This window comes from Haliotis rubra, unplaced genomic scaffold, assembly GCF_003918875.1.
Source record: "Haliotis rubra isolate DU_JTF1 unplaced genomic scaffold, ASM391887v1 Scf1649, whole genome shotgun sequence".
NCBI lineage: Eukaryota > Metazoa > Mollusca > Gastropoda > Lepetellida > Haliotidae > Haliotis > Haliotis rubra.
In genome coordinates, this window is record NW_025765613.1 from 77,856 (window position 1) to 97,449 (window position 19,594).

The 19,594-nt window shown below is 37.5% G+C and overlaps 1 protein-coding gene across 1 annotated transcript in view; it reads left to right on the top strand.

Annotated features, from left to right (window-relative positions):
- The window catches only part of LOC124271956, a gene marked incomplete at its 5' end in the record, with an annotated part of 34,106 nt that extends 26,838 nt beyond the window's left edge, over positions 1-7,268 (top strand). The window contains 1 exon segment of the mRNA XM_046707126.1: positions 6,027-7,268. Coding sequence (XP_046563082.1) covers positions 6,027-6,191 — 165 coding nt within the window.
- Positions 7,269-19,594: the final 12,326 nt, after the last annotated feature.

Genomic DNA, 19,594 nt, shown 5'->3' on the forward strand with positions numbered 1-19,594 from the left:
GTAACAAGACATTTGGGGTCTGTAAGTTTCAGATGTCTGTTTGACCCACTGAATATTCACAGGACCCAGAGAATAATAATTAAACACACATTTCAGATTTAACATTTCTTATAATGGGCATTGAAATTATTAATAAACGTAAAATTTATTAACAGCAAACAAGTGTCACATGTCACATATAACAACTTCAGTCAAAGTTATTGTGAAACATACAGTCAGTCACTGGGGCTGGTGGGCTGTCGACTTCCATCAGACTGTCAGCAAATCTGCCACTATTCACGAACATGTTTGTCATGTTCATTATTACATAAGTAAGATACACTTGTAAGAAGAGATTTTGGAAATTGTCAGAATGAATCATCAACAATATTTAAAGGGATGTACATAAAATGTCTCCATGTCTCATCTTTTGAATTATGAAAATGTCAAGGAATAACTAAAGTTCATTCATCTGAACTGAGAAACCTCCAAAACAAGTACAATATAGAACATATTGTACAATATCCAAAACAAGTACAATATAGAACATACTGTACAATATCCAAAACAAGTACAATATAGAACATATTGTACAATATCCAAAACAAGTACAATATAGAACATACTGTACAATATCCAAAACAAGTACAATATAGAACATACTGTACAAAATCCAAAACAAGTACAATATAGAACATATTGTAGAATATCCAAAACAAGTACAATATAGAACATATTGTACAATATCCAAAACAAGTGACCACATGTTCGTGGTTAATGATCTGACTTGTGTAGAAGATTTTCATGTTGACAGTACTTCCCTTTAACTATTGCATGCTAACTGTGTTGTTGATTGCCTTGGTTATGATTTGTAGCATGTGTTTGTGATCCTAGAACTGAACATTAATATATAATGAAAACATAATGTATATATAATATGTGTGTACATATATATACATATATATATATAGACACACACATTCTTATTATTGCTTTATTTAAGAACTGACTTCAATATTTTTGCATTTTTGGTGATGCATATGAAACATTGACGTTCCTACTATGTAAATCTGCATTATGCAAAACTTCCAAAGCTTGCACACTTACTATCTTTATTTTGGTTGAGTTTGTCGTAATTTAGTTGTATATTTGCACCACTGTGGAAGAAGACCCTGATGGTTAAACAAATATTGTCACCATCATCTTCAAAATCATGGTATATCTTTCTGGTCATTTCTGGAATTTCCTCAAACTTTGAGTTCTTTGAACACTATATATAACAATTACAATTGCTAAGGATAAAAGTCTCAGCCTCTTTGCTGGACCTGATATCAGGAATATACAAGTCCAAGTCCAATCTGTCAAATTAGACATGATATGTGTACATGAATTGAGACTGTTTAAATTCCTATTGGTGACTGACCTTTGCTGCTTGCTGGGGCCAGGCTTTGAGCAGGTCATGATTCATCCCATGATGTCACTTTTGGGGAAAAGGGATTCTAAAAGCAACACAAAATTTTCATGTTTTTTACAAATATTTTCTTTTATTATATTTTGTTCTGGTTCAGTCTCAAGACGATAAACTGGTATGGCTAATTAGAAACAAAATAATTTGTGAGTTGGTACTGAGTTGGTTGGTTTGTTGTGTAACACAGTACTAAGCAATATTCCAGCTATATGGCGGCGGCGGTCTGTAAATAATGAGTACATCTTGGTGGTGGCGCGTGGTCCTGTGCTCAAAGCTCAGGTCACAAATTGGTGAAGTTAAGCAGCGTCGAGCTCGGAGAATCCTTGGATGGGTGACCGTGTTTGGCAGCTTGACTTCTGAGAGTTTCTAGGACATGAGTCCTGCCCCACAACAAAGCACATGTGACCCATGTGGTCTCACCTTAGGCAAGTGAGTTTGTTCAAAATTGTCTCTGTTCACCCAGCAGGAAAATGGGTACCCGGTGGAAAAAAGTCATATGACTATAACCTTCTAGCGCGCCTAACAGGCAGCTTGGGTTATCTGGGGTAATAATGTGCTGTGCCTTGATTGTTAGCGCTATGAGCATACCTAGTGTGGAGTTTGGCGCTATATAAATGGACACATTATTATTATTATCTTTGAGAGGAAGTTAGAAATAACGTCATGAGACCTTGGGATGAAGGTTGCTTGTATTTTGGAATATTGATGTCACAGACACAGTGTTTATTAAAGGTCACATGCAACGTAAAACACAACTTTGCAGATTCTGATACCTTTCAGTATGGACTTACCGAAACAAAGCGTCAAAAATGCAAATTCAACTTACAAAGTTGAAAAATAACGCGATGAAAAAACGCGCGAAATCGGAGTTCAAACGTTTCACTAATTTTCCCCAGACTTTTCTGGGGAATACGGGTTTCAACAGCTGACTGCGCTCATAGCACGTGCGCAGTGAAATAGGTTCGAGCAACTTGGAAGCGGGCTGTCTGGTGAATACTCGGTGAAGTCTTTGGTGTGAGCTAGTTTCATAATGTTTTGTTGATATCTCACAGGCGCGAGCTTTTTGTATGTTATGACAGTAAATAAACTGTTTATATAATTTCATTTGTCTATTTCACCACCTGCTTTTCTTCTCGAGTCACTTTCTCAGTTCGATACTTAAAAGCATTATTTAGAGTTGACACGATTTCTAACTGTGATATAGATATGTCGCTGTCACAGACAAAACTCAATGTCTTGTTTTATTGACATCAGTGTGTCTGCCTGCCTGTCTGCTAATGACAATATCCAATACACAACTGCGATCACTGACCACATGCAATTTGAACTTAACACCAATCAGGCTATACACCATGAACAAAACGCAATGATTTATGGCCCGAGTTCGGTCTCTGTCACATTATGTAATTACACAGACAGGCAGGTGTGATACTTGAACACATGACATGTTATGATGTCTGTTGATTGCAAAATGTTATACACAAAAAATGAGCATGTATTTACAAAAACCCAACTTTCTATATATACACACACAATGACCCGTGCAGGCGGCATCTGCTAATGAACCAGCCGTTACACTTGAGTGCACACCCACCCGCTCTGACTGGGTTCGGTATCCCGGCTGCTTCGTTTCGAGGCAGGTAAACCCAAGTACAAAATATTGCACTTTTGATTTGCGATTATACGCTTATAATTTTGTTTATTTGTTTTTTCATAATCAGCAATGCATATAATATGTCATGAAGAAGTGATAATTGTGTTTTAATTATGTTTGATTTTTGGGTTGCATGTGACCTTTAAGTTGACTACTGTAGTAACTTGCTAATACCCTAGGGTCACAAATGCACGTTTCTGTACTTCCAAACATTGTTTTGCATGCTGTTTGTTTGCTTCCTACAACTAACGTCTAACTCTTCAGTTTGTTTATTTTCTGACAGAGTAAAGCATCAGGGGGCATTGCACTGCTGCAAGGCGTCCATCATGGCCGGCCCACCAGGGGAATGTCAAGCTGTCCACAGCTTCTATTTAAAGTCCTAGTACCTTGTCTGAAAAACTGAAACATTGTTTCTTCAAAAGTGTTGGTTAAAACTTCAAATGTAAATATGGTTTTGAAAAACATGCTTTGATTATATACTGTCTAGATACTCATTTGGAATTGGTGGGGATTTTTATTAAATTTTCAGAAATTTTTATACCCAGTGACACCAGAAAACATGGTTATGAAATATATGCTATTGATTATTTGATGACTAGATGTAATTGGTTGTTTTGCGAATGAAATGTTTCAGGTATCAAACACTCAATAATACCTGCAAATATGAAGACAATTAACCCTTACTGATTTGTAAAATGAAAACATTTCAGCACCTTTTCAGTACTCTTTCTCTGCTTGAACTCTTGTAGTCTGGTCATTCATTTGGAATTGATGGTGTTTCGCATGTTCAGTTTTCCAGGTATCAAATCCCAGTAACACCTTGTAAGAGTGAAATAGTAGAATAGCTACTGTCTGTAGTCTGCATCCCAACCGCTTTATCATAGCAATAACAGTCCTAAATCGTTCAAGAGGCTTTCTAACCCTGTAGTCAGGGTAAGATTTCCATTAATATGACCTCAAATTAAATAAAATTGACTTTGCGATATTTTCCTTATCATCTACGAAGACTGTGTCAGGAAAATATCCATTTGTGAAACTGGTACCCAGCTATATGTGCTTATCTTACTCCACGCAGTGACCATGTTTATGGGAACTGCCTGGTTCGCAGGGTAGGATTCTGTGTACAGAATGAGCAGTTACATCCTGGTCCTAATAATCATCATCATCCATCATCATTCAGGTTTCATAATAACCTTAGTGGCATGGATAAGCAGAGTTGCTTCCCTTAGGTATTGGAGAAATATTTGATCACAGGTTTGAATCCCAGTTCTCTGCCTCTATAGGTTTGTCTGCACCATACCTGTTGTACAGTGGAATAAACATGATCAGAGCAGATCTGAAAATGGTAACTGAAAACTAATCAACTAAATTTCGAACACTTACCTTTTACCTAAACAGGGAACTAAACATGACAATTATTACAAGCGAGAAAACTGTGGTTGATTTATAATCAACTAAACGTGATTCTGTTAAAGTGAAGAAAATGAACTTTGAATGAAACGTCCAAATACCACTAATTGTCTAACCTCTTAACACTACAACATTCTAGATACAAGTACACAATGTATCGCCCCAAAGACACTACTCTAACGCTACAAGATCAAAACGAATCATTCCTACAAGTCTAATGCCTAAGAACGAATGTGCCTGTGTATGGTTTACCACCATCTTATATACCCTTAAACAACTTCACATTTCATGTGCACTCATACTCATCTCCGGGTGTATTCAAGTGACACAACCAGTATATGAACATCCAAAATGTCTTCAGAACAATACCTATGCTAAGGTCAGACCAATTTTATTTCTTGTTTTACGGATCCGCCTATCGTATTTTTTCAAGAATAAGAAAAAAAAAAGAAAAGAATTTTCCCCGCTCAAAAATAAAATCCTAATGTTTTTATTGGCCAAACATGTAAACATGCAAGAAATTTTGTTTTTAGATTGTTTTTTGCCCCATATACACTTCATAAATTGCCAAAAGTACCATACTTTGAGTATTTAGAAGGAATATTACATTGACTGGTGATTTTATTTGTATTTTTTCCCTCCTGCCTTTAGGTTTTCTGAGGACAAAAATCCGTAAAACAAGAAATTAAATTGGTCTGGCCTAATGGGTTTCTTCAAATGGTCAAGGGTCAGGCTTTCGTGACATTTCAAGCTGACATTGTGCAATATAACTGGACTATTTTTCAAATTAGTTTAAAACCAAACTCAATGACTTATCAACACTGGAATGGATGGCACTGCAGAATAATGGCTATTTCTCACAAACTGCCCAAATCTTGATAACACGTTAGCAAAACTGAATAGACACAAAATTCCACTTGACCCGAAGGATATCTTTAATAACATCAGGCAGACTGCAACTCTCAAACATTATTCCAGATACTACAAGTTAGGTGTGGGTATTGCAGGGAATTTTCATGTTGCGATATATTGCGATGCGAAAGCATGTATTGCGATATGTATTGCAATATATTTCAAGAAGTTTTTTATTAACAAAAAAACCTACTTATTATCGAATTAATGCTTGATATATAAAGCAAAAACACAACAAAATCACAATGCTTGATTAGGCTTTAATAAAAACTTTCAATCATGACAAAATAAAAATGTAAATAATGTTTGGCACAAATAAAACAAGGAATTGAACAATTTAGATTTCCGAATGCATGTCAAAGTACTGGTTTTCGATCAGCGTATCGCAATACGTATCGTTTTCATATCTGAACCGGTAAATACCGGTAAACCGGTTATATTGCGCAGCCCTACTACAAGCTGTAGGAAATACCCCTGTGCTGGGCTGTCCATGTTGGATGCTTAACTCATAGGGATAACAGGCTTCATTCTGGTGGGAGTGGTTTTGCCCTGACTATGTATTGTTGACTGTTAATCATCCATGTTCCTCCCTTTCTGATCTAGGTCATTAGCAGGGTGAAGAAGTCCGGATTTTCTGTTCCTGAGCTTCAAGTCCGCAGCTACAATGAGAACGAGTTTGCCATATTACTGAACGACGCCGCTACCGTGGCGCTGTCGATTGTGGATCAGTGTGTGCGAACGTTTGGCAAGGAAGATGTGCTGTACTGATTGGCTGCTGTGCTGGCAGTTTGAGTTGTATGAATGTGTTGAAATATGCTCCGTTACGAACTTCATGGAAACATGAATAACAGATCATATACTTGACGATTTAGACATGGGGGTTCATAATGGTTGTTGGATCTGAAGTTCAGCAATGTTTTGAAAACTAAAGTCAGAAGGATATTATATCAAGATAGATTCTTTCTAGTTTGAGGGAAGAGGACTCCAAATATTATCGTCTTTAGTTTCGCAAAAAAACTGGAGCGGATTAAAACTGATAGGAAATGGACACAGTTGACAGTTTTTGTCATGTTCAAGCAGGACTAGCTATGAACTCTCAGGGCAAGTCAAATAAGTGTTAGAAACATAGGGTTTATTGTAAGTGGACAGCTCTTCATGTCATGTGATGCTTGTTGCCAGTGTCCTGAGATATTCCTGGAATATTTCACCCAGAAGTGCCAGCCTGTACCATTAGAATTAAGTGTTACATATTTTCAATTTGTGTACACAATATCAGCGGTAATTTTGACACAATCTGGCCCTTGCTGCAGCCAATGTCATTTTAAATAGCAATAATGAAACAGCTGCTTAGCTGGAGAAGGTTCACACATTAGGAGTTGTCGGGTCATAGATGGCATTGTCACACTATACAGCAAGTTATGCCGGTAGTAATTTCATATAATTGAGTAACATTACAAGTTCGAGATCCCAGTAAGCCCTGATATTTTCTAATTGCCTCAGTATGGAGTTGGTATCTGAGGACAAGCAGTTTTGTATAATCATAGGGTACACTTGTACATGATCAACAAATGTCGGAACAACATTAATTATACTGAACACCTTCTGTTTACTGGATTGTGTTTCAATTCTCACCTTTCTGATTAGTTCATCTATTAGAGTGCGCAAATGGACATAATGCTGTTCAGTGTGAAGTTTGTAGCTGGTTTAGAGACATCTTTAAACTGAAAATATCTGTAGTTTGGAGAGTCATTATTGTCTTATATGAGGAATTACTTACCGTCAGTTTCATGTTTTGTTTGGTTAGGCTAAAAAAACAAACTGTACAATAAAGTTCTGTGCTGGAAGGGGCGGTGGGGTAGCCTAATGGTTAAAGCGTTGTCTCGTCACGCCGAAGACCCGGGTTCGAATCCCCACATGGGTACAATGTGTGAAGCCCATTTCTGGTGTCCCCCGCCATGATGTTGCTTTAATATTGCTAAAAGCGGCATAAAACCAAACTCAGTCAGTCAGTCAGTCTGTGCTGGATGTATTCAGGTTGAAATCAAGCACAAATGTTTATTCAAAATGACACTCTCCATTATGATAAGGATTTGATATAATTTATGGTTCGTTTTCAAAATATTGTGTATTTTATTCATTACAATTGTGAATATTGTTTTGTGTCAGTATCTGTGTTGTCTGTAAGTTATGGCTGAATTCCATATCGAAGAGCTGCACCAACTGTATGAGAGTACAACAAAAAGTGAGTTCTAGCTGTGATTGGTTATAAGATGGGCACTCATACTTCCCGTCCAGCTGTTAATTCTGTCCATGTGTCCAACAATGACCAGTAGTGACCCCACACCAAATAGTAGTGGTCACAAGATAGCTCCATCAGCGGAATATTAGGCTGTAAACATGCTCATTTTACCTTCTGGATGAGTTATCTCCCCTGAACAATTGATGCACGCTCAGCATCACAGATGAGGAAACTTGTATTCATGGTAGATATTTTGGAGATTTAGTAAACATTAGTTCACTCACAAATCTGATTTATTGTTTTCCCCTTTGGATTCGAAGCCCCATTCTTGGCACATTAAAATTTGAAAACTCTGAAAATTTGAAACATTGTTACGAAATTTCACACTAAAATGACTGGCATCCTGCATCTTGTATTTACTAAATGTTTATCACTTTTGTTAAAGATAACAGACAGTTTTGACTAAACTCCATCAAAGGATAATTCTTTGAGATAATGAGAGAAAGATGACTATGAGGAAATCGTGATTCAAATAGAAAAGTCCCATTATGAATAAACCATTGTTATATTTGAATTATATAAAAACAGCAACATGGGTTGAGAAACTTAATGACTAACATCCTAAATCTCTAAAAGAGGCTCTCTTTCAATCATTTCTGTAACATTCAGTGTTGTATTAATGTTAAAAATAATCTAAGTGCTGAGAAAAAGTTGTTACATGTCTATAACACGACATTGCATTTCAGTTTTTATATAAGTTATTGTTGAAATTATTCAGTTCAGAAAGGGCTTTTAAATTACACCTCGGCATTTACTTACTTCAGTGTAGTCAGCTGTTTGTATAGCAGTTACAGCCAGTTTTACGTGTGTAATATTTCTTTATGCGTGAGTGAAATCTGCTGTCATGTTTGATTGCGAGGTATTTTGAGAGTGGCGATACAAGACAAGGGTTTGTGTTGTTTATAACACGGAGTGTTATAATGTCTTCATAATAATTATGAATATATTCAATGAATCTCATTGTTTACATAAATGTATCTTATGCTTGACATATATTTTTTTAGCTCAAATTTACTTTACAAACTCTATGTGATACTCAATTGCTTGAACTAGTTGTGTGACAGATAGCATATAGTGCCTTCTTGCAACTGATTTTGAGCACAGCACATAGTGTTGTATAGCTTTGACTACATGTAGAAGGATGCATATCATCTGTAGTACTTGGACTTGAACAATACTGCAATAGCAAAAATTGTTTTCTGCTGATGTGGTTCGTTGATCTGCCAAATCAAAATTACAAAGAATAATTATAAGCGTTTGTTTTATCAGGTTGAGTTATATTGTATAACTTCCAACCATTACAAGTAGGTCCATTCTGGAAGTAAAGTTACCTTTTGTTTCTGTCTCAGGTGAGTATGTATTTGAAAATATGGTTTCAATTGTATTTTGATTTTGGCCATTTTTATAACATTTGGTAAACCAAGACATTAAGCCAGCACTACAAAAGATATTTTGCAAAACAGTTTGGTGAAGCAGTACATATCAGTTCAAGCATATCATTGTTTTGTATTGGTAGCTGACGACGCAGGTCTTTTGAGATTGTTTCCATAAAATATTTCATCCATGCTTCTCATATTCATATATATTTCGTCCTTTCAAATGATTTATGTTCGTATTATTTATTCTTTATGATTTATATTTTGAAGAATATTTATATACATATGTGAGTACTGTGTAATGTTTGACAGTATCTTGGCGTCCTTTGGTAGACAGATGAAAGGGTATTTGTTTTCAAATTCAAATTACCGCTGTTTTATATTGAATATTTGTTCAGTAAAAAACAACTTTGGTTCATTAATTTGATTGGATTTTGTTTGTGAAATAAGATGCAGAAATTTAGAAAAATATTAGTGAAACGACAGTTGGTGAGATGACAATACCTGATAATGATGGTAACGCAGCACAAATCTATTGACTACGTATATGACATTACTGTCAATGTATCTAGTTGTGTAGAGGAATCATTCCGGTACAGGTCCATTCTCACAGTGCGACTTGTAGTGACAACTTGTCGCATACGACTTGTAGTAACACCAAAGATTTTGTTATTTTTGTACTTTTTATGTCGTATACAACTTGTATCTCGCGCGATTCTCACGTATTACTCAACATCATGGATTTGTCAAGTGTAGGAAAAACACTAGCCTTAATGTCCGTCTACATACCGCAGTCAGTAAAAAAGAAGGAGAGAAAGCCTTAATTGGTGTGGGTCCTCAACTGGACACAGATCTAAGTGATTTGATAGGTCGAGAGCTTGCGACTTGTGGTAGGAATTAGGACAAGTCCCATGTCTTACAACTCGGCTGCGACTAGATGTATGCGATTTCAAATAGTTACGATTTGGTTCTTCTCACGTTGCAACTGTGTTGTAAGCTACAAGTTGTTGCTACAAGTCGCACTGTGAGAATTCACCTTATACAAATCAGCTTGTGTTAAACTTTGTGTTTCATTCTGCTTTAGTGAATATTCTTGTCTGAAACAGTCTTTAAACTTGTTTTACCTGCACATGTAAAAGTGGGCATTGATTGTTTACTGTTGATTATATTATAACTGTCTGACTTTGCATTTCATCTTTTTATCCAAATATTTCAAGGAATTTGAGATGTGGGCATTTTTATATGTTTTTGAGCCTTTCAAAATTTTTGATTTTTTACTCGCAATTTTTTGAGTCAGCGGGCCAAGTGAAAAGATACAAGATGAAAAAAAAATCTCTTGATAAAAATAATGAATCTATTTTTGAATATTTATGTTTGGGTTAATGAGACATACAATATATTGCAGCCATGTTAGATAATCTTGTCTTCTCTCCTTATTCTGTCATTCACTGAACCATTATCACCCGTGGATCATTTTCTCTTTAATATCTATCTCAATTTTCTACATATTCTCCATGAGCTGAGCTTCATGACTTCCTTGCTGTAATAGATCTCTGATGTCCTGTTACAGATCTTTGGTGTGTTTATTTATTATTTTTATTGTTTTTTTCCCTGTCAGGTGATAAAGAGAACGAAAGGGTCGGGCTTTAAACGGCAGGAGATGCACACAGATAAAGACACCGACAATCAGTTTATGATGCATATGAACAATGCGGCCTCGTCCGCACTACGCATTGTTGATCGGTGTATTCACAAACATGGAAGGGAGGCAGTCTTGTACTGATTTCCACACAACTAATAATCAGACCTATTGGCTGCATGATTTATTTACATGCTTGGGATGCATTTTGTACTATTTTCCATACAAATGCTTATGCTACCTGTTGGTCGGTCCGCCAGAGCTGGTAACACTGTTATCCCCAGAATTATGTTAAAAATCAGCTTTACCCCATAATCTATTTTTATCAATACCTGTCATCTTGTAAGGGGCACAGGTGTCCCATGCATGTTCTGCAATTAGCTGGGCAGAGTTGCATTCCTTGGGCAAGCAAGAAACTGTGGGTTGAAATCCAGATTAGAACCAATAATGTTTCAAGATTTGTCAGACCCATGTTTGCAGCTCTCACAGAAGTGATAAATGTTGGAGAACTTCGTCTCTTGTGATTTTTCTGCCTCATGGAGTCACATGCTGTAATATAAATGAAATACTCTTGAAAGCAGCATGTTTGTTGGTCTCACAGAAGTGATAAATGTCGGAGAACTTCGTCTCGTCACTTACATGCCAAACTGAGAATAACTGGCTAGAATACTGTGAAAGCATCGTTGACCCTGCTCACTCAGTATTCAGGTTCTGGCTGGTACATATGCTTATTTGATCAAATACCCGCAACTCCATGATGTTCATATTACAATGAAAACAATGGTATTTTTTATGTGTGTGTCTGATTTTCTGTGATTCTGTTATGGTTGATTGTCTATCAGTGATTTGTTTCTGTAATCTTTCTTCATTTGATTATTATGAAATAAGAACTGGCAGATAATTGGAAGATTGTCCAAGATTGCAGGAGATTCCACTACATCATAGTCTCTGTGGAATTTCTGGCCAGCGTAATGCCATATTGGTCTCAGCAGCTAAGTGTTGTTGGGTGGTCAAAATGACCACTTTGGATGGATACTACTTGGAGTGAGTGTGGATGTTAGCAATATTCCTGCAATATCACAGCAGGAAACACCAGAAATATTGTGGGGAATAGAACCCGGGTCATGGGCATGACAGGCAAATGCTTGAACTACAATGCTACCCCACAGCACCTGATAGATATTAACTTGGAAGATGACAAGGTAAGGTCATCATCCGTCTTCTTGCTGGCAGATGATGTAATGGCTATACTGTGAAACACCATTCAGAGTTGCTGACCAACAGTGGACTCTTATGATAGCAGAATAAACATATAATGTTTAGATCTATTACTCATTTACATGTCAAGATGGAGCTGTGACGGGGTAGCTTTTATGTTCTCTCGTTCACTCGTCACGCTGAAGACCCAGGTTTAATTCTCCACATGGATACAATGTGTGAAGCACATTTCTTGTGTCCCCCATACTGATATTGCTGGAATATTGCTTAAAGCAGCATGAAACCATACTCACTCACTCACTCTTGATGTAGATCGAACAACCCTTCTGCAACAGGTTGTGTCAGGCAAACCTTCTAATCTCAATACAGGCTTTTACACATGAAGAATGAGTGTTTTTGTTTTGTTTTTTGTATATTGAGCACAACTCATGTGGGCAGTTCCTAATGTAAATAATAAAAGCTGTCCTCTTACACTGTTGGTAGTACCGGTACTTTATACACCCTGATGTATTTTAGGGCAATGGTTCCGTTACACCTAAAAAGAGTACATTGAAGGAATTTTCAAGTTCTGCGTGGGTATTTCATTTTATAAATTTTTCTGAATCTAGATGGGAAAGCGGGGATGAATCAAATGAGGCTGCTGACGCTTTGTTGGCTTATGCATGCTTCATTTTGATTGGGTAGTGATTTTTCATTCAGGGTAAGCCTGACATAACCACCTAAGGGGGTTTGAGATCTCCATGCAGAGAGTTATCCTTTCTGAGAAAAGATCTGATTTTAAAAACATAGGTGTAGGCCTGATAGACAGTCGGTTTCTTGGGAACACTGGACGTGATCTGGACACAACATGGAGTCATTTGGGGGTTGGGAACACGGTTGAACTTGGTCGTTTAGAAACTTTGTATTAAATGATAGGAAAAGGTTTTTTTCAAAGATAGCCAAGATCATGTTCCACAAAGCTACAACTATCATAACTATTATAATATAAAGAGTTGCAGCAACTGTGACCTGTCAGTGGAATGGGTTCAGGGTCTACTCATTGACATTAAGTCAATACAAAATATAACTTAGTGCCTTGATAAATTAACGGTAAATTAATGTATGTTCTTGTATTGAGTTCATATAAAAACTAGCGTTAAATAGAGGTTTTGCAACTGTTTGATATCTTTGAGAATCTGGAATATATGTTAAGAAAGTTAGTTTTACCCCGAAATGCTGGGGTAAATTCACTTATCCTGGGGTTTTAGACCCAGAGAAAACGTTACTTGCTGGATGGATGAAGGGTAATGTAATATGGATTGGAGGCGTACAACCCATCTCGGTCAGTCATTCACTTCCAAAAAACAAACTTGTATGTTTTAGAGCTCTTACTTAAACCAACAGTATGTCTTAAGCAGATTATCTGAGCTACTTTAGGAATAGGAATGGTGTAGCTGCTTAGGAACATTAATGCGAAACCTATGTCAGAAAGTCGACTGAGAAGATTAAAATACCAACGTTGACTATCTACTCCTAAGTAAACCATTTAATGATTCCACTCTTGACTGTTCTGGGGCCTTGTTGGCCAATCAGGTTCTGATTGAATAACACTCTGCAGTGATGCTGCCACAAATGTTGTGACAACATTATTTCCCATTCACTCACTTACTCTTCTCAGTCTTTACTAATCACTTTACATCTAATTTACTCTAGTCTGTTTTCCTTTACTCTTAAAACTTACAAGTCATGTGTTTTTGTATTTGTGTAGTGTGCAGCTCCATGGCTTCTTGTAATCATTGGAACATTTAAATAGAAACTTTGTTGTTTTGTTTACCTTCCCTCATTTTCAGAATTCTAATGACAATGAATATTCACTTTAAGGATTTATTTGTTGTTTTTTGTTGTTGTTTTTAAGCATGGTCTTGCTGGAAGTAGTATATCATTTTCAGGAAGCTGGTAATTTTGTTACCATTTTCAGAATAGTCTTGCTGGAAGTAGTATAAGTCTTTCATGAAGTTGGTAATTCTGTTATCATTATCAGAATAATCTTGCTGGAAGTAGTATAAGTCTTTCATGAAGTTGGTAATTCTGTTATCATTATCAGAATAATCTTGCTGGAAGTAGTATATCATTTTCATGAAGTTGGTAATTCTGTTATCATTATCAGAATAATCTTGCTGGAAGTAGTATATCATTTTCAGGAAGTTGGTAATTCTGTTACCATTTCTGTGGTTACTTCACATTCAATTTCCTCTCTGTTAATGACAAAATGGCAAGCTATTAAGCTATTTTGGTGAGAATATAATGGACACCCAATTAGTGTTTTCTGTGGATGAAATAGTACAGTCAACTAAATATAAGGACCATATTTTGACATTTTTTGTGTCCAGCCCTTCTAATGTTTCTGGAAATTATGAGTGAATACCCTTAATGCCAACCTGACCCTCCAGTTGAAATTTGATTTTTAAGGAGTGAGCATAAACAAAACTAGTCTTTAAAAATAATGTAAATGTCAGATCTTTGACCCAAATATTAATATCAGATTTTCCAGATTACTATTAAACAGATGCATGGTTTCCTGGTACTATGCTGATTATATACTGAACACTGAAGGTTTGGATAATTGTTGAATATCCTTTTTTAACAGGTCACAAAAGTTCATGTATATTGCTGCTTTCAGAATAAGCAAAACGCTGAAGCTATGTTACCTGTATTGACATTATTTCGTTAGTGTATGCATCAGGATGCATGGTCCAGCTGGAGGAATAACGCCATGGTGTAGACTGGTGGAACTTGAGTTGGTGTAGACTGGTGGAACTTGAATATTTGTGAATTTCTTATGCAATTATTGTAGGGATTTGTAATGTGAGTTTGGATTTTTTTAATCGATGTTTTTCATATATAACAAGTCCCAAACCAGGGCTAATAATCAAAAGACATGTACCTAACAGTGTCTGTATTTCTGTGTCTTACTCTTTCACATCCATTTCTTTTCACTATTCTGTTGTTATTCTGTCATGCAAGTCTACATGGATCACTTTGTCAGTCCCTGTCTGAACCAGTCTGCTGTGTCAGGCTCGTGGACCTGGTTGATGCCATGTCATTGTTTCCCAACCCTGTGGACTGATGCTGATAATTCAATCACTGGATTGTCTGTTCCATTGGCCACTGTTAATAGCCAGAATGTTGCTGAGTGCTGCTGTTGATCAATGTAAGGATATACATATTATACTTATACTACCGATTGCGCTCGCGGTGGCGCAGCAAAGACCGCAACCCAGTCAAGAATTCTGGGATATCATCCGGGTAGTCGCGGTGGAAAAGCAACAACCAGTCCCGGAGATTTTTTCAAGATCAGTGCCCCATTAAACAGACGCATCCAAACACTTTTGGTTTGTCTCATGTCTAGTGTATGAATAATATTTACTTGTCATGTCAATTCTGCCTTTTATAGGATGTACTTACTGTAACTTGCACGTTTGTTTATGGTAAAAGACGCACTCCGCTACATCCCTGCTATACGACAGCAAATGATGGAGATGGACATTCCGGTTGTTGAGATTGTGAACACTCCACGCCATCCACCACGTCGACGTCTCTCCTGATCCCTCTATAACCTTACCCACCGTCCCTAATCCCATCGTACTTGTTGGGTCGTTGGTTTTATCCCAGTGAGCATGACACTTTACACAAAATGTGTTTCATGAAAGTACAATATAGACAAACGTTGTGGCGAACAACTTCTATATTTTCGTGACTGGGACGCTTTGATACAGATTCTTGTACCTGCTTGACAACGGTACAAGAATCTGTATCGGTATCAAACATCGCACTGACGAAAAAAATTGCTAACCATAAGTTTGTCTGTATTGAACTTCCCAACTTCTAAATGCCACTCAAAGAGGTTTCACGAAAGAGTTAAAAGAATCTTATTTTTACAACATTACCATTTATACATCGCATCCATTGTTTGTTTTCCCAAATTCAAACTTACTGCAGTGATTTTGCTGTATTTCATGTTATACCTTGTCATAACATGCTTTCTTGTATGTTCAGTGACCAGCATAGTTTGTAGTTGTCACTTGTAATACTGTTTACCTTACGTCAGCCCACAGGATCACATTCTTTGTAGATGACTGTACAGTGTAGGAATTCTGGGTATGATTTTTGAAGTAATTCTCTCTTGGTTGTACACTGTTGTTGAAATGATTGAGTTCATAATATTGAGATCGGCAAGTGCTGGTCTTGGAGACGTGTGATCTTGATATGTTCTGTGAGTGAATGATGCTGCATGTTTTATATGGAAAACTCTACATATATATTGTTATGTTTCCATGTGTGTAAGTATTTTTCTTACATCATAATAAAACATTTTCTTCATAAAATACTTGTGTTGTGTGTTTCATTATCAAGTGTTTTGTGTGGTAAATCTCGCGTCCTCCGGAGATAGTTTGTGCTTATCAGCTCTCAGCAAAGGTCTGTCAGTATCGTGGCGAATGGAAATAAAGCGGAAACATCTTGTCCGTATTCATGACAAATCTCTGCCCAAAGCGGACTCGATGATACGATTGCAAGTACGTCAAGAGCATTACTTTAACTACATATTCTCCATGCAAAATTTCACCGTGATATATCGTCCATAAAGTGGTTTTAAGTTGTTTTATCTCCATATGATAACGCAAATTATTAGTTCCAGAGTATTCTAAGTGGTTATTGGACCAATCAGCAAATCCAGCTTGATCACGTGACATGGAAGCTGGCACGGGAGAAATAATTCTACAATAATCGTACAATAATTATTCAACTGCATTTCTGATAAATAGAACACTCTGGTTCTGAACAAAATTACAAATCTATTTGGCAGAGCGTTCTATTTCTAAGCGTTTTTCGTAAAGTTCTTATTTATTTCAAAAGCTCTAACGTACTTTTGATTTTTTTCCAAGTCCTTTTGATATAACACATGTATGTGCACAAAGCATGTGGTCGAATAGTTTTGAAAATATTGTTCTAAGCTTCAAGATCGATTTTCTCGAAACAGGTTTTGAGGATCTTGAACACTCTCGTTCTCAGGCTACGAGCTGTTCTTCGTAAATGGTTGAGTATTGCACCACCTGTCGCACCCATCACAAACACATGCAAAAATCTGTTCACCTGGAAAACAGGTAACAGGGAAAACAGAGAAGTATCTCGGACAATTTTGGTCACTGATGTGTGAGAATGGGAAATGTCCTCAACCCGTGAAGGTCTTCGGCAATCATGCTTGTCGTAAGAGGCGACTTACGGGATCGGGTGATCAGACTCACTGACTTGGTTGACACATGTCATCGTATCCCAGTTGCGCATATTGATGCTCATGCTGTTAATCAATGGATTGTCTGGTCCAGACTCGATTATTTACAGACCGCCATATAGCTGGAATATTGCTGATTGCGACGTAAAACTAAACTCACTCACTCACCCTGAAAGCTTCACTGAATCCTTAAATGTTGTTCCCATGAATTTGTTGTGCAACTGTCGTTTGGGGCATTTCGTAGAAAGATGGACAAACCAGACCCTACTAGCATGAGCAGCGACCCACACCACGCAACATGAATTCAACAGTTGTGAACATCAGACTTATTATACCCCCGACCTAAAAAGGTCTTGTATATTTGTCAAGAATATTCATTATTGTTATACAGCTGAAGTTGAGAGTCATGGTCGGGGTGAGCCTTGCTCACATGTTTTGTCTTCTTTTCAAGCGTCGACCACATGATACACGACCGTCTCTGACTGTCACCGCCTAACTGTTGCCTTCTCGTTTCCTGGAGTTTCACGTCCGCCCGGAGAGCGGAAGGTCCCGGGTTCGATCCCCAACCGCGTCATACCAAAAGACGTTAAAATATGGTACTTGTTGGTCCCTGCCTGGCGCTCGGCATTAATGGGTACAACAAGGACTGGTCGGCTCGGAGTCAGTATAATGTGTCTGAGTGGGGTATTCCTGCTTCACTGCGGCATGGTATCTCAGTGGGCGAGCACTATCAAACCAGCTCAAGTCTGGGCTAGTACAAGCAGCCGCACCTACACATACACACGCATGCACGTCGTCATATGAGCGACATATTCTCAAGCACGACGTAAAACCCAATTTCACCTCAACTCACCTCACCTGGAGTTTCATGTTCAGTGGGGGTATATATTGAAACGATGTCGCGCAGCTCAACCGGTGCAACTTTCAGGATAAAGTAACAAATCCAAGGCTCACATTGAAACTACACAATCCACATTTTAGGCAAAAGGTTTGCAAACGATGCTATGAATATAAGTAGAATGTGGTGTTTGATGAGTAAATATATGTCTATTTACTATCTGTGCAGTGACTGGAAGTGGGGATAGGAGTGGTGTATTTTGAACTCAGTCAACTGACCACATGGGAACTGGCCCCTGTGGTGATCCCAGACTCCCAGCAACCTCAGCAGGTCCTCATGTCGACTTGATGGGTGGTCAGACTTGGCGAAGTGGTTCATATGATCTGACCGCAATTTGATCAGCAGCTTTGAACAAGCAGGCGGTGACCGTGCAAGCGCGTGTATATTCACAGCAACTCCAAACTCCAGAACGGTATCTTCCCAGAAGAAGAAGAAGAAGAAAATTATTTTATTTATGTGACCATACACATGCAATGATAAAAATGTCAGCATCCAGCCATCAGGCTTATGAGACACAATAATTCAGTTTAAAAAACATTCAGATACACATACATAATAAATAGCTTAACATAATAAATAGCATATACCATACTTCTATACCCTCAAAAAGAAACACCCTCTAAGCGAAGTACACACACACACACACACACACACACACACACACAGAGTTCCGCTTCATCATAACGATCCTCACCTACATACTCCTTCTACCGTACATATGCACTTAAACACAAACTTAAAATATGATATGATAAAATTAGATTGAAATGATACCAAAAGTTTTGTTCATTCACAAGGTATAATGATATACGACATTTTACTTACAGTAGCGGCTAACGATTTACAAAGCTTATTATTTTTCAGAAGGTATATTATTTTATCGGTGGGGCTAAGTAAAGGAAAGACACTGTCCAAATCTGTAGCTTGCTTTCAAAGCCTTGAACGGATATCATTATATAGACAGCATTCTCCAAGAAAATGAATTTCGTTTTCTACAACATTTGAATTACACATTTTACATATACGATCTTGCAACGGGGAAGGTGGGCGGTGGAATCTGCCGAGCTCTACTTCCAAGGGTAGCGTTCCACATCTTAACTTCGCTCACATACTTCGGTGCTGACGATTTGATACCTGATAAAGATAAATTTCAGCAATTGGGCTAGATTTAAACATTCTATAGGTCCGCATCTTATTTCCATTAACTAAACCTCTGTCATTCCACATCTCGCGCCACCAGTTTCAGCGTCAATAAGACAGACCTCCCAAAAGATAGACCGCTTAAAACAACACATTTTATGGTTGATAGAACAAGTATATATATGGATGACAACTTCTCTTATTCTAGAGCACGACGTTTCGATACAGGTTTTTATATCGTTTTCAAATAAGAACTGTACATGTTGATAGTCAGTAGGGCAGTGGTGTGTTATATTTAGAATTGTGGTATATGTAGACAGCGTTCTGGAATT